Here is a 16,885-nt window from a genome sequence, read left to right as displayed (position 1 = left end):
GGAAGAGAAAATGGTGATCAAATAGAAGGCAGCAAAGAAAGCCTTCCCCTGGAAGGGAGCTAGCAGATCCCACAAAAGCTATATCTCACTGGCACAAACCCCATTTGGGAGTACATCACTACTTCCTAGAGTTCAAATTAAGAAAAAAGGGAGGTTGTTTTGCCATCTGCTACGAAAGTGTAGCTCTAGAAAAGGCACGTATGAGTTGTAATCCTGCACCAATTTAGACACACATACCAACTGGCTATTATGGAAATACGTTTTGGAGTTTGTACTTCCCAGCCCTTCCAGGGTGAAGGAAGCTTTTCTTACAGATGTGCCTCTCCTCCAAATACTTCACTAGTGAGATACCTTCTAAATCACTGACAGAAAGGCATAAGCTGTACTGAATTTTGATCCCATGCTGTCAAAATACACACCATGGGAACCACCACCTTTCAGTAGAAATATAAATGACTAAGTCATGCCCTTTGAGATAACTGAAAACCCATTGGCCGTTTTTGCAAAAACAGAGGCAACTTGGTAGTGGCAGGTTAAACGGGACGGGTTTTTTTTTTGTTTGTTTGACAGCAGAAAGATTTGTATGTCCTAACAAAATAAGGTTCTGTATTTTATGAGTTGGGTAAACTGGTTGCTTACTGTTGACTGATCCAATAGGTTCCAGAAACGATTTCTCTTTTTCTGTATGATCTGTAAAGCATTTGGCAAACCCTTTTGGATGAAAGCTGTATCAAGGAAAAAAAACCAAAACACTATTGTACTCAACTGAAGTGTGAAATTCTCAGGAATCAACAGAGAAAGTGCTCCATATTAGCTATACTTGATTTTTTTCTCCCAGTTAGGATTAGTAACATTTCTTACAATGCTGGAAAACACAGGTAACATTTTCCTGAACGGTCCTTACTGAGGACCACTGCACGTTGATGGAGCATTTAGTCTCACAGCAACAGAAAAATGGACTATCCTATTCCCTGAATGCCTGGAGAGGTTCTGCCTAAAGAGCTACCACAGGGCAGATGGAAGGGTCAGGTTTTGAAGCAGGCTAGAAGAAGAGTGCCTCTACCCAACACTCTGCTGAAAAGCTCATCAAGACAGAGCACAAGGTGAACCCAGTAGCTGCTGCTACGGAGCATCAGATGGGGACCTAAAGGATCCCCAAAAGCAGTCCTGAGGGTAGCCTGGCACATCCGTGTGACTTCTTTGAGGGCTGGGGAAAGAAACAAGAGTAGCAGAAGTCTGAGGCACAAGAGAGGATTTACCAAATCGTTTATACACAAGTATTAATGGACACATTCCGGCAGAAAAGATGTTGTTCTAAAAAACCCAAAACAAACAAAAAACCAGAACAAACCCCACCAACAAAACCAACCCACAAACACATACCACCCCCCACCACCCCCCCGAAAAACCCAAAGACCCAAAACCAACCAACCAAAAAAAAAAAAAAAAATCAACAAGATGAGAAACAGCCTTTGTGCATTGGCATGAGACACCTCTTCCCAGAACGGGCTTCCAAGCAGAAACAAACCACATTTATTCCAATATCTAGCAGCGTACATTGGATTTAAATTGACAGAATGAAAAAAAAGTTTTATCCTCCCACAAGCTGACTGGTATAGCAATTTTCATCTAAAGCAGCAGCAGATCACCAAGATAAACATATTCACAGGGGTTTCCTGTCAAAAGTCACTCTAATACAAACATTTTTTACTGGGAGAAAAAGCTCACTAGTGACATCAGCAGAACACTATTTCCATTTAAAATTAAGAGTGTGGCAACTTCAGTTTTAATGGAAATTAAAGTGTGCTGGCACTGTCAGCTAACTGAAAAGCCACTTGAGGGTTTTGTTTAATTTTTAATTTAAAAAAAAAAAAAGACAACTTTGGAACGGGACGTACTGTCAATACTTTTACAGATCCAATCCCACTTTCCGTGTGTGCTAATGGAAGCCTTACAGTTCTCGATTCACATGACTTAAATTCAGGTTACCACAAGAAATGTGTTCTAACTTCAATCTTTAGCCTGATCTTTTAGGGAAAATTAAAAGAATATTTTTCTGTAGCTTATAATTACTTACATACAAAATATTTGTTTATTCGTTGTTCTGATTAATCTTCTAATACTAACAAAGGAACCAAAGCCCATTTTTGGAGGAGTTGCATCAGTTAACCTTGCATTTTCAGAGTAATGAGATCCCCACAATTTAAATTAAGACAAACAGAGGCTCATAGGTATTTGAAATGTTCAGACATCATAACTTGAAAATTTTCACCTCACAAACTTGAATTTCGGTTGAAGGCATAACCTAAGTAAATTCTGGGTTTACCCCGAGAGCTCCCAGAAAGTGGCAGATTTCAGTAAGAGTTGCACCATTCTAGCCAGGCATACTTGTCCCTGCAGTACAATTGGACTTCAAATTAGTATTTTGTACCACTTACAAACTAGAACTAATATGATATTTCAAAAAGTACCTTTAGAGGATGACTTCTTAAATATTTAACAGTGAGACTGACACTGCAGCCACCCGAGTAGTAGCATTTCTTTCATGATAGGATTAATCCCCACAAAAAGCTCACAGTTCGGGTCTTGCTCCCCACTGTTCCTCTGAGAAGCTGTAACAGAAACTTTCCCGCCTTGATGGTGTGAAACCTGTCTTTTATTTATAGCCAGTTTATGCACATTTGTTCATGTGACAATCTTCTCTTACTTCAGATGTTTCTTTTCCATTTCTTTTGTTCCACAACACGGGTAAAAGGAGCCTCAAGTTTCACAATATGGGAATAATACATTTTTGAAATAATAAAGTGAATTAGGAAGTAGATTTAAAACAGGAACATAACCTTAAAATATGGAGTGTCGGGTGCCTAAATAGCTCTTTAAAATGAACCATGAGAAATGAAAATTCATCTAGTTACCAACATTCAAAACAGCAATGACTTAATCCAATTGGTTATTTCCTTGCAAGCAGCATATTTTTCCTTTAATCTAGCTGCCTATTACATTTTCGTTGCATATCCTTGACACTGAAGGATCAAATACTGGGTTGATATCATCAGAGCATTCAATGTCATTATCTAACTAGAAATGACAGGCAGAACAATATATTAAAGAATTCATGCTTAATTGAAGAACTTGATGAGCTCAAGGTGAACCAGTCTGATGCATCACAAAAACCTCCTTTGGAAGATCTTTGTACACGCACAGCAGAAGGAGAAAACCCACTGTATTTGCTCGTTTACATTCAGCACTGAAAAAGAAGCAACACAAAGGCAACACAAAGCAGTGAATTATAGAAAATAATAAATGTATAAGCCTTGCAGGATTTGTTACCTCCTTTTACTCTTGAAAAGGACCAGCATATGGGGATGAATTAAGAGGTTTGTGTACTTTCCTTTTCACACTTGGACCTAATCAATCATTTTTTCCTTGCCTTTTTCATTTGAAGAAACTGTCGCACTTATGTTTTCCCTGGCCACTTTTATGAAAACAAAATGGCAAGAGGACCAGTGGCTTACCCCTTCTGAGACTGGCAGAAGACTTAAGAGGAGCAGTAGGCTATCTCACAGTCATCCAAATGCATTATTAATGTTAAGTAAACCACTTCTTGGGAGCATTACCTGATGTGCTATTGGAAAGTCTTCAGCTCAGTAAGCTTCGTCTAGAGACTATTTTCTTATAGTGGTTTTGATATTATAAGCTTCTCTGAGTACAAGAGATCGTTCTGTCTGCATGGAGTCCCACTGAAATCCCTGGGGCTCTGCTTCCGCATACACCCATCTACAGCCCTGGCAGTACCAGAATTTAAATGATTTAGCTTGCCCAACATTTTTCTTGGTCTGACTGTCTGAGAGACACGGCCAGGCCACTGACAGGCTTTACCTCCACACATCATCAGTGTCAAAAACTATGATTTATTTCAGGATAACGGATATACTTTTGCCAGAAACACTGGAGCAGATGTACTCTGACAAGTTCTTGCTTGATTATTATATGCATTTATGGCCCATTGGAAAGTGCACTGGATATAATCTCAGCAGAGCTAGCTTAATCTCCAGCTTGGAACTATTACTGTTGCACACTGAACACAAAACCTACTACTTCTCTGCTGTGCCTCAGTTTCTCCATCTCTGGCACAAGGACAGTATGATACCATTTTCCTCTGTAAGGTGCCGAGAGCAAATGATGCATCCCATGGTAAAAGCAGACACATTAACTGCTTGGCGATATTAAGAATTGGGAAGCAAGGCATCACCACACTCTTGAGGAACAGCTTCCCCTGAAATCTTAGCACCATCAAGTTACTTAATTTGACAGCTCTCATTCACCCACATATGATTGGAAGAACAGCAGCACAAGGAATATGATTTAAGCAAGATGTTGTTTAGTAAATATTTATCAGATACCATAGTAGCAAGCATGATATGTGTCTGTATAATGGCTAGCAGATATTCTCAGATAACCAAATAGCTAATACATTTATCCTGAAATAGTTTCCTTATTTCAACACCTCACAAATTAGATGCAAAGCTGTGTGCAATAACCTTATGTGTAGACATTACATGAAGTATTTTGACTCCTAAAAATAAGTAATAATATACAGATGTCTCTGACGAGATGTAAACCAAGATTTAGCGCATAGCCCGGGGCATATTTCACACTGGCTCTGACTTGGTGTGTTCATGCCGCATTGGTTCTGCTCTTTATCATCTTACATGCACAGCTACAACCCCTTTTTGAAAAACATTCTTTCTAGAACAAGGACTGTAAGCACCACATCTCCCCTCTCTCTGTCCACTCCCCAAAAACACTTAAGGATTTATAAAAAAAGCAAGCTTAATTCAAAAGGGCTTTATGTACAACCTTGCTTCCAGCTGACAGTCACAAAACTCTCCTACAGCTTTGGTGGCGTAGAGGACAGCAGGCGAGACACATCAGGAGTGGATTCTTATTTCTCTATAGCTGTGGTATTCAGAGACTGCTAGAAGCAAGACTCGAGGTTAAATTAAAACTGACCAAGTATATGGAGAACATAATCCTTATTTTCTATCTGGCACTTTTCTAGCGAGTGTCAAAGAGGTTCGGTACAAAAGAATGCCAGATGTGCTGCTGAACATGGTCTCTCCAAGCCATTACGTCTGATACATTTCAGGGCATGCTACATGGTGGCTATGAAGTATCTCGATGTATATGACTCCTCACAAATGTACAAAAAAGACTGGATCCTTTCTGGAAGGACCAATTCAACTGCTATCCAGTCTTTAAGAGACTCATTCTGCAATGGAAGGTGGGGCTGTTGAGCACTCCCATGTAATTCCTTGGGCTATCAAGCAAAGGCTTCTGGGTCAAAACAAGATTAGAAATGGCACCAGTATGTGTTACTTTTTTATTTATTATTTAATCTTACCTGAAAAGTCCCTACAGCTCCCAGCTGTGCTGCTTGCGGGCCTGTTCGGTAATCCAGATTGCTGAAATAGTCAACATTAAAAATTAAGCTTCTGGAGGAGGGTTATTTTAAACATACTTTTCAACGCATCTCAAATGTTATTATCAGAAATGCCTTAATTTTTAAATAACATATATTTTGATGGACTACATCAAGGAAACTAAGAGATTAGCGGAAATATTTTCATTATTACAGAGCCATCATCATATTGGATGAAATTAAGATGAAACTATAAAGTTTTCAATACATAAACCAGCCATTAAGTGTCAGAACCTTGCTAAAAGTTTACTCCTCAGCTGCACACTGTAGGGTTACTCTTTCCTCTGAAGCCTCTGATACAGGTATCAGGGACAGGGTATTAGAACAAAAGCAGCACTGGTGTAACATAGATCTTGTACTGACAGGGAACTGATTACCGAGGTGGAAGTGACTTGGGTTTATAATAATTGCCTATGCACAGTATTTTGGATACGTAGCACAAGTCAAAAGTTTGTAAAATTCTTGCTAATACCTAATATCCCCAAATCAAGAAATATAATAGATCACAATTATCCCATTTAGACTGTCTTGTTTTGATTAAATGTTAGATACATGTTTATACTCATTAAAGAGCATACTGCTGTTTCAGCATTGGGAACACTGAATTTGCATGTTCTTTTCCCACTTGTACCACATAATGCTACTGAGCTATTCACAATACCATAAATTTTTCTCTAAGCCACTGCTCTGGGATTGCTCCTGTATGAGGCAACGGCTCCCTCTTCTCACGCTCACTCACTGTATTTCCATACATCTTCGCCCACAGAATGAGCTGCTTTCTATATTCCAGTCAGTTGTTCCAAAACATTAAAGAAATTCTGCAGTCAGGTAGCGAGCAACGCAAGCCAGTTTACCCTTGGCTGTAACGTGGATCTTCAACAAGCAATGAATTATTTAAATGTTTAGCTATATTATTTGATCTTAAAACAGTTCAGCTCCTCATCCCTTTTTCCATAATGGAAGTGAAACATTTTCCTACCTGAAAAGAAAATGAAACATATATTAGCACTTTGCTGCTGGCTGTATTCTTGTGTGAGGTCTCTCTTCAGCTTAAAAAATGGCTCGGATTCATTTTGTGTTTTGCTACATGTGAAAACAAAACCTACTTTTTTAACCTAAAAAGATAAGCTCTCATTTTTCCCTTTGCAGATCTCCTTTGAGCAGGTCCTTTTGTATGTTTCAGAATAAAAATTGCAACAGCTTATAGGCTGGAACTTTTCGCCAAGTCCCTGACATGCTCTATCACGTTATACACATTACATACAAACTACTGCTTTTAAAGAGCAAGAAAAAGGCATTTAGTAAAGGCTAGTTTTGCACAGCAGCAACTAACAGTCTCTTGTACCAGTTCAGGGAGACAAGCAGAAGGTTTTACTTTGGATCTGTATTTTGTCCTTAAGTACTATACTGAACTGAAAATGGGGAACTTGAAGAGGAAAATACCAGTGCAAAGATAAATATTACCTATGTTAGGATGCATGTTTCAGTAATAATGCTCAGTTTAAGTGAAAACTAATAAAAAGTATTACTTACAAGTTAGAAGCATGGATTCAGTCTTCTGTACTCAATTTATTTGCTCTTACAAAAAACATATCTCCTCACCATTCAATCGAGGCTTACAGTTCATGCCAAAACGATATCCTTTGCTTACATCTGGATATCATCCGCTTACATTTTTGTTGCTTAACATTCTCACTTATAAAAACTAAGCCTAATACAAAAAGGCAAAATATCATCTCCTCTTTTCAGCTTATTTCACGCATTGTGGTTTGGTTTCTCTGTTTCTCCCACAGAGGCGAAGCCCCTCTCTCCCCCTGCTCTTGTTCCTTCACATGCGAAAAGAAAAAATACAAAGATGAAGTTACAAAACCAAGGCAGTAGTTCATACTTCTTCCAATCTCAAAAGGAACATTCAGTTGATGGACTCACTAGCACACCCACATTGAATATCAGTCCAGTTGGGAAGCAAGGAAGATATTAAGTGCCTTTACCCCACCTGTCTTCTTCCTCCATGGAGTGGAGGCCCTCTCCTGTAAGCAGCAGTCCAAGAGACAAGAATGTAAGAAAAGAGGCCAAAGGATTCCAGACATGTGCCTTGACTGGGGGGAGGGGGAGAAAAAAGCATCAAAGACTCTTGCTAACAGGCACTGCAGAAAGATGCTATAGCCCTTCAGTATTTAAAGGCAAAAAAGTGTATGAGAGAGGGAAGTCACAGCTAAATGATGGAGCTAACAGAGGAGAGTGCCAGGCTTAGAACCACTAGCATTGCTGTAGAGAGAGATGCAGCTGAAACGGGAGAAAAAGCCTTTTCTGAGGAGAGGTATCTGAATCAAGAATCACTTTACTCTCTCTGTGCCTCTCCGCTTGCAGTCTCGGGCTTCTGCCTGAGAGCAGGGAGCCAGCATTCGAGCTAATGAAGCAGCTCATCAGAAAATCTGTTTGCCAGAAACTGATGAGTATCAAAAAGAGCATTGAAAAGGAATAAGAAAATGAAAATAGAAATGACCACCTAATTAATTCTGTGTTTCTTTTTCCACTATTGAGCACAAAGCATTTCCTCAAACTCTGTGATCTGGAAATAAGAAAAAGGGTGTGTGTGTGTAATAAAAATCTACTTCATTCCTCCTCTCTTTCTAAATACATATGAAACGAATTGTTCCATTAAGGAGGGGGTAAAAAAAACCAACCAACCAAACACACACAACAAAACCAAAACAAAACAAAAAAAAAAAGAGAAGGGGGCCCAATGCTCCCAATCTGACAAGCATTTCTCAAGCCGACCCCAAAGCACTTCCCAGTGAGGCCTGTATGATCCTGTTCAGAAAGGCTTAACAGAATTCAAAAGGCACAGAAAGTAGAGAAGCAACACCAAACAAAAAGCTAACGCAGTACAAGGCTTTGCATGCTATTAATTCTTTCTTCATTTTTAGTTTATCCTCCATCTAGTTGCTCCTTTAGTTAGGAACCAATCTGCCAACAGAAAAGAAGTCTGATAAACTACCATGGAGAGAAAAACACATTATTTAACAGAATGATCTCTGAAACCAACCTTAAGTCTATTCAACGAACTGTATTTTCCTGCTAGTTCTTGGATTTCTTTTGTACCAACAGAGAATGGTATATTTACATGCTCCATTTCAGAGGTTCACTGAAGAGAGCTACTAAAATTCCAGCAGATCTCAGCATCATTCTGAAAGAGTCATTTCCCATGTTGCAAAACCTGGCTGCAGTATCAATGCAGTTTTTTAATGAGAAATTAAAACTTCAGACACAGGCGATCTTTTAAATCATTTATTTCAGTAGGAAAGATTTTTGAAACCTGTACTTGAATTCATGTAAACTAGCTTATGCAAACACACAATTTTCACACACACACACACAGAGAATAAAGTATTTAAAAAGTTGAAGAAAAAGGCTAGGGGACAGCTGAACTGCACATCACTCAATGAGATCATAGTGCAATCACTACCATTATAATGCCTCACGCCAGCAGGGAATATTAAAAATGGCTTGTGTTTACTGCATGACAATCCCGATGCCCCTTCCAGTGATGGTTGGTCCTTACAGGATTCTTATAAAACATATATATGATTTCCTGGTGCTTTTCACACTTCAGTACAGTAGTATTTGAATGGATATGCTCCATACCCACAGGAGACAGAAGTGCCTGAAAACAAGGCACCCTAGAACCCTTTCTTTCAACATGTAGTTAATAAATTTATACACTGCTTTTCAGTTTTATCTGTGAACAGCTTTGGAATGGTAAGAAATACCTTCAGGAAACACATGTGAAGGTGAGAACCTACCCAAATAAAGAGAAATAATATGCTAATCAAACACACAGAGGGAACAGAATATTTGACACTTTAGTCATTCAAGAGCAAGATCAGGCTAACAGCCATAACCACGCTGAGATCTGCAGGAACTTCCATTTCATTACACCTTTTTTCTTAGCACATAATGTCAAGAAAACTTGCCAGCTCTGTTCTGCAACAGGCATGGCTAAGCTAAGTAATTTCTCTTTTCTCCTTTAACCTAACCCTTCTATTGTCTTTGAAGATTCTTAGAAAGCATAAGATTAATTTTCAAATTATCCTTCCCGTCTTTTCCAACATCTGAATTTATAAACACTATAGTAAACCTGCTATGTTTTTATAAGGATGTATTCCAGGAAAACAAATATTTAATTGCTTAAGAACAACACATTCTTTCTTTCATTTCCCCTTCCAAGGCTTATAAAGTCTTGCTACTAAAACAATCTCGTAGCAGTTGTTTCAGTGAAGGACAGTACTTTCTCCACAGTGTTGGCACCAGAAGTACAATATATAAAACTGAGTTTACAGAATATTCAGAAAAAGTAAGATTTATCCAAGCCTTCTCTTTCCACAAACAGTTTTTTCCTGTAGTGTTTATTTTACATTAGCAAAAAGCTTGTAAGAAATAAATCTTCTCCTAAGAATGCTCTTCAATGTTTAAATCAAAATAGGAAAGAGGAAAGCAAGATCCTTTCTAATAATGCAGGCTCTTAAGTTCATGTGGTCTAGACCATGACTTGGACTATACTTTTCAATCCCCCCACTCCAAATCTATTTAGAGACATACCAAAATAAAAACAAATTAATTCTGAAGAAGTCTGAGCTAGTTCTGTTAAAAGCTGAACAAGCCCAAGCTACCAAATACCACTACATTCTTCCTAAAAAGAGGCTATTCAAATACAGAAAAAAACCCCAAACAAAACTAAAGCAACTCAAGCCACAACCATTTTACATTGACCAAAACAACCAATTTCTGCAGAAATGCAATGACTGTAAGGAATGTTACCCCTTGGAACATCAAGGACACAGTAAGCAAGTCTGCCATTATGGTACTCTCAGCACTGAAATAAAGGAATTGGTCTTCAAGTTAATAATAAGGCACTGACAAAAGTCCTCCTTAAACCCAAGCACTCACCCTCTTGATGCATTACAAATTAGAACGATGGTTTTAAAAAAAAGGATAACCCCTACAAACAAATTCAATGTCCACTCGTATGGATTCTTTTAATGACAACTTTCCCAAGCCAAATCAGCCTAGGCATAAGCCACTTGGAGAAAAATTAAACCAAAAGGGCAATATTTAAATAACAAAACTTTTAATATTTGTCCTTGTCGGGAGAATAAGCAATTAACTGATGTGATTTAGTACCAGCCCTGGTGTCCTGATGCTTTCAACAGGCAGCATACTACAGCCCGCCATGGAAGAGATTGAAACTCCAATGCTGGTGAGTTGGCATACCAAAAGGAAAAAAAGAAAAAGGACAAAGAATGAAGAAGAATGCCACTGACAGAGCCAGAAGAAACAAATTCCTGTGATTTATCTTGTCCTAATTTGGACAAGATTTGCTACAGTTACCAAAATTACAAGATAAATTCGCCCTTTATCGAAAGGGACCTCACCTCCTCGGGTGCCTTAGCAGCACAAAAAACTGCGATTAATTCTGCTGGGAGGGAAAGCATTTGCTTTTAACATTTGTTATGTCTCATACTAATAGAGGAGGACTATTACTGAAAATGTATAAATGCAAATGGAGGAGGCTGATGTTACAAGAAAAATTAGATTAATTTACTTCCAGTGAGAAAAAAGATAGCTAATAAAATCCTGCAGTGATTTTTTAATGCTTTCTTTTGCTCCCAATATGTTTTCAAATATGCATAATTCTATAAACGCTTTTCTTGGTAAAAGCTCAAGTGCTCTGCAGTTGCATTTTGAGGAGGAAAGGTAATCAGCTGATTCCCAAAAGAGACACCGACTCCTCAAGCAGGAGGCTAAAACATCTGCATAACTAGGGGGCTGCTTAATATGCTGCAGAGTTGACAAATAATGTGTGTCATTACAGTATTTTCCTTTTTCAGATCTTTCTTAAGTAGGATTGATTTTCACAGTAATTTAAAAGAGCTAACAGCAACACAGTTTTAAGGCTGGGTGCTAAAACTCATTCATTAAGTATTTATGTGTATTCATTTAGTATTTGCAGTTTTAATGCCTATAACTTGCACATAAATACTTAATGAATCATAATAGCCTGAGTAATATTCCTGTGGCATGAAACGTCTGCAAAATGAAATATGTGTCTGGTATGAGCTATGTTTACTCAAAGTATCAGAATTTTTCAAAACTAAATCTCCTTATTTGCTTGCTAAGAACACTGGAATAGAAGTCAGGTTTGAAAAACCTAGCTGCAAGTAGTATGGGTTAAGTTAGAAAGATAAAAGTTCGAAGAGTTTAACAATATAGCTACTCAACACTGCAATGTTCTGTATTTCCAATGCACCGCACCAATTTCATAAACCAGACATTCCCCGTTGTTCAATCCTTCCCCAGACTGTTAGTTTAGCTAACAAAGTGGTCAGCAGTCAGCAGGTGATTAACATTTACATGTGAAGTCTTGCTATGAAGATCTACTCTAAATACTTTTTGCTCATATGCCTCCAACACAGGGAACTGTAAGGGACATCTTTAGTTTCAAAATCAAAATATTAAGAAATAAAGGGACAAATATTAGCTGAACTATTTTAGCAGTTATTAACAAGATAAAGAATTAGAGCAATTCATTAAAAATAAAAGTCAGAGAAACTGCCAACTACCTGAAGTAGCCCGGATGACAGTCTTACCTGAATACTATGAGCTTGTTGCTGTCCTTGTTTTCTCAGCACTGATTTTAATGATTTTAACCCTTTTTTTAAAAAACAAAACAAAACCCCCCACATTACTATGCTCTTTACAGTGTTTTTGACTTGACTGAGGCTTTCCAAAGCTTTGCTGCGGCAGCTTTCCCTCAGGGAACACAACCACCACCTCTTTCTGAGCACCATTTATCTCAAAATAGATAACATTTCAGTATTTCTCTGTTGCCCTGTAGGACTAATGTGGCTAAAGAGAAGGCAAACCATGGGAAAGTACTGAACTACTCACGGTAACAAGTGCCAATAATGTTTTCCGTGTTGTCATTAATGACTTCACTTATTCTGGCTACACATTTTAAGAAACTCCTCCCACAATATTCAATCTCTCCCACAAAAAACAGCATATCTGAGGGTAGAAAAAGAAGGAAGAGTAGGAGGCCTAAGAACCATGAAAGTTGGTAACAGCAACAATTCACTAAATGATGATTTGTGAATCGTCTTCCCCACCCTCTTCCTACCATAAAAACCTATCTCAAAACAGCTAGAAAAACACACACACAAAAAATAATAAATGACACCTTCTGACCTGGTTCTGTCTTTAGCAAAGCTGTGTGATGTTAGGCTGTGGCTCCCAGTTGCATGTTTCCTTTCACTAACAGAAGAACAGATAGAGTTATGCTGCAATGAACCTATAATAGCTTATTTAAAAATTCAAAATCCACAGGCTAATCCACAATGCTTAAAAAAAGTACACACATTGTTAAAAACCACTTAGTTGTTGAGAAAAAAACACACGTTAAGTAATTTTTAAAATAAAATTTAAAAAGACCCTAAAACTAAGGTTGTGCAAGTCTACTACAGTAACACTGCTGCCTATGAAGATGTCTTTACTATACATCAACATGGGTAAACCTGGGAGATGTGCAAATTGAAGAGGGACTCAGCACAAGCAACCCCTTCCCAAAACACATGACTTCAGGATCAGAACAGACTATTAATTCCCCATCAAAACAGAAAAAAAAAAAGTTGCAAAGGGACACAAATACCCACAGTACTTGTAGTGTAACTCTGACAGAAGCATCCTTCTGTTTTCTTTCTGCCAAGGGCCAATTCACAAGAACAATTCTTGGAAACAAACCAGCCTATTACACTTTCCATCACCAAGTGGTTGGGGTTTGTGTGGTTTTTTTTTTGTTGTTGTTGTGGGGTTTGGTCATTTTTTGTTTGTTTGTTTGGGGTTTTGTTTTTCGGTTTTTGTTTTTTTTTTTTTTTTTTACTGTGAGATCAGATTATCCTTTTTTGCCCGCCCTTCCCTCCCCATTTCCCCCCCAAAATCAGAAATCAATTATTTCCATTGAGAGATTAATTTGACTCTGGAAAAAACCCAAGAAGTTAATTTATAGGCTTCTACTCAGATGCAATAAACAAACCGGTACATTTTCAAAATAATAACTACTAGTAGAAACCTTTATTAGATAGTCAGAGAACTCTGCCACAGACTGGTAGGTAGCTTGTTTCTTTTTAAAAAGGATTATTCATGGTGGAATCTGCAAGCGTATTTACGGCCACTAAACCACAACGTCAATGGAACAGTTACTACTTTTTCACAGACTTCAAAGTTCTGATATCGGACTCATATTTTGGACAATGTTTCCTTGCTTTACAAAGATCGTATTTTTTAAGATTGAAGAAAGACTAGTCGTTTAGGAAACTATATCTAGGTGACATCAAGGAAACGCAAATAAAGCAAGAATCAAAGTCTTCAGCATAAAACACACATATAAAGCATGGCTCCTGTTTTACAATCATAATGTTTTTTTTCTGTGAGTAATTTCAGTGACCAAGAATTATTCCTGTCAAGGATGGAATTTTGGTAGTGTCACGCCTTTTCTCTCCTTCGGTTATCCTACCTTCTAATAAATTAATTTTTACCTGAAGCTCAAAAGAGCTTCTGTATGTAAGGTCTGCTTTAGGCCATGTTATCAATACCACAAAATGTCAACTATTTTGACCCAGACACATACTAAAATCAATTATTGCCAAATGAGAACATGAAAGCTTGAAATTGTGCCTCTACCTTTTTAAAATTTAGATCGTAAGTGATATTATGAAACACCATACACTAACAGTGGTCCCTAACTGATAATTAACAGATACCCAGAGAAGTAAAATGTCTCAGTGAGCTATACCCAGGCACTGGGTTTTTTGTCATTCAACCTTTGCATGTAGGAGAGTGACAGGTGTAGAAACAAATGGGAAGAAAACACTCAGTTCTGACCCAACAGTGCTTTCAGTTTTGTCTCTTCCACGCATACCCACCCACCAACCACCCAAAACACATGAACTACGTTTTTAACCAGGAATTAGGTAACAATGTACCAAAAAGATTTTTGGTGTGTAAGTGCTCAGCCTTTGTGCCACTTGTTGGGAATATGGCTCCCATACAGTACTAATGTTTGCAAGCTTACTGATATTTTAACACTTGGAGTTGTTACATTTCTTATACTTGTAGGTCTGAGAGAAATAACATTGCTCCAGGCTAAGTGTGCCTGGGACAAGCTCCCATCGAGAACTCCTGGTATAGTCTAAACAACATCTCTAGAACGTGTAGTACCTCTTTTACCTGGTTCATACACAGCTTTTGATACAACTCTTAAATACCAGTTTACTTGTTTTCTTAAGAGTGCCTAAAAAGGTGAGTTATTTTCAAAATTAGTATAAAGTTAAAAGAAACTCAAACTAGCTACAATCTATTTAACTCAAGCACAGCACCGCCAGAAGTTTCACACACACTATTTGGTGTTTCGTGTTGTTCTTCCTTTCACTCTTTAAGGCAGTGGTTTCCACAGGTCAGTTCAGAGAATATAACGAAGCATGGTCCACGGCAATTCATGTTGCAACTCCATTTTTAGTTTGGGGGACTCTACTCCCCAGCCATTAGTGTTTTTGTTCAGGGCTCCAGCGTTCAGAGATTGAGTTGACAGGCTCCGTTCTGGCACAGAATACAGCTGGCACGTTTTTCATCAGGACCTTATTCTCAATTATGAGATGGTTCAAATTGTTCTTTTGTTTGTTTTGAATTAGCCTATTATTCAAAGGTCATCAAGTTGGCAGGAACCTGAAAACAAAAATATAAATGATAGCAGATTTTACTTTGGGTAGTAGCTACTTATATTCCACTGTTTCACAGACTAGCTACCTGTTTAAATGCACATCATTAACACTTGCTGCATTATAAAAAAAGTGGAGGAGGAATGCAACTATCATTCAGTGGTACAAATATACTTAGAGCTATAGAAAACCCCAGGTATAACCAAAATATTAACCTGCTGCATGGTTTGTAATTTTATTATATGGCCGTAGATCTTATTAGCTTTGATAACATTTGAGATTTAAGTTGTCAGCAAAACAACCTTAACATGATAAATCTTAGCACCAAACTACACAAGCAGAACCTTCTCACTTGAGTCCCAGCTAGAGAATTCTTGGCACACAGGTCAGTGATTGATGTAGGCCCTCTAGTATTTTTAAGACTAATTTAAAAAAATGAGGCATAAACACTTGCCTCAGCTTTTCCCATAGGAAACCTGAATGCCTGCTGCAGACATCACTCCCTTTCATGAAGATTAAAGCTAGTATGCATTACCTTAGTTGATATCCCCTTTTTCTCCCGATCAAGAATTTACCTGACAGCAACATCTCCTGTTTACTCAGGTTATTAAGGAGCCATCACAATCCTGATGACTGTCAATAAATAACCGGTTTGGTCAGATTTGAAGCAAGCATTTCTTGCTTTGCATTTACTATCTACCTGTAGAAGCAAGAATGATCAACTGGGCTAAAGTTCCACCATTAAAATTAAAAATAATCTCTATTAAAATAGTTCACAATATTAGTCAAGTGGGTAGGTGCGTATACTCTATTGAAAGCACACTTAAACATCCAGTCTTTCTTAAGCAGTCATACTGTTAACAAGCAAACAAGATCTTTCATTTTAAACAGTACCATAAGGCACTCCTCTAGGGAGAGCACTGCTCAGGAGTCTAATCATGATCAAGAGAAAACATTTACAGCATCTTTTTTTTTTACCGATTTGGTAAACCAACTTTTGTAACCTAATGTTTGTGGGAAGCACTGCTGCTTCTATGGGAGCAACTATGCTGCAAGAACCGATATAGTACAACTACAATGTGCCAGAAAACAGAAAATATACAACAGATTATGGTAGCAGGGGTTTTGGCCTTTTAGTGGCAGGTTTTTTTTCATTAATGCTCCCCTCCTTTTTTACTTTTAAAATCTCCTACACTTACCTTCATTTTGCTGTCATATTTTCCACAGGAGGCCCCACCAAGATCCTTAGGCCTGCTGCTTTTGCACAAGCTAGGGGCTGAATGCTTTAAGCAAGTTTGCATTAAACAGTATTGTTAATCCTTATTGAATAAAAGCTGTTCTCAGAGGGCAGTTTTCAGGCTTGCCTGGAAGTGACCACTTCCTTCCAAACTCTTTGCCACTATTTGCTACTCTTCCCACATTCTCCAGCCAGGAACACAATTTCCTCTGCTTTGTACTGTCTCAAATACTTTCAAGGGAGCTTCTGCAGCCCTCCTTACTCCTCAGATTTCTCTTGGAAGCAGAACTGAACAAGAAAGCACAGACTGATCTGGAAAGGCCCTTTTGTTTCCCTTGAAATTCAGCAGTACTTTGGGAACTCCGTAAACCAACATGCAAAGGAAAAGGGAGA

The 16,885-nt window shown here is 38.1% G+C and overlaps 1 protein-coding gene and 1 long non-coding RNA gene across 10 annotated transcripts in view; both read right to left on the bottom strand.

The window, feature by feature from the left end:
• Nucleotides 1-1,396: 1,396 nt before the first annotated feature.
• On the bottom strand, nucleotides 1,397-6,707 carry LOC135314068 (uncharacterized). The gene is made up of 3 exons (XR_010373551.1): nucleotides 6,222-6,707; nucleotides 5,405-5,465; nucleotides 1,397-3,247 (listed from the first exon to the last, which is right to left on the bottom strand). It is a non-coding gene; the product is annotated as an uncharacterized LOC135314068 (long non-coding RNA).
• Nucleotides 6,708-8,759: 2,052 nt separating this feature from the next.
• The window catches only part of RALGPS2 (Ral GEF with PH domain and SH3 binding motif 2), a 157,057-nt gene continuing 148,931 nt past the window's right edge, over nucleotides 8,760-16,885 (bottom strand). For all 9 annotated transcript variants that reach the window (XM_064454463.1, XM_064454465.1, XM_064454466.1 and 6 more), the window contains one exon: nucleotides 8,760-15,262. In XM_064454463.1, the coding sequence (XP_064310533.1) occupies nucleotides 15,233-15,262 (30 nt within the window). In that variant the 3' untranslated portion in view covers nucleotides 8,760-15,232. The remainder of the gene's footprint in view (nucleotides 15,263-16,885) is intronic.

This window comes from Phalacrocorax carbo, chromosome 6, assembly GCF_963921805.1.
Source record: "Phalacrocorax carbo chromosome 6, bPhaCar2.1, whole genome shotgun sequence".
Taxonomy (NCBI): Eukaryota; Metazoa; Chordata; class Aves; order Suliformes; family Phalacrocoracidae; genus Phalacrocorax; species Phalacrocorax carbo.
The sequence above is the reverse complement of the archived record's forward strand: the minus strand, read 5'-3'. Positions and strand labels throughout refer to the sequence as shown.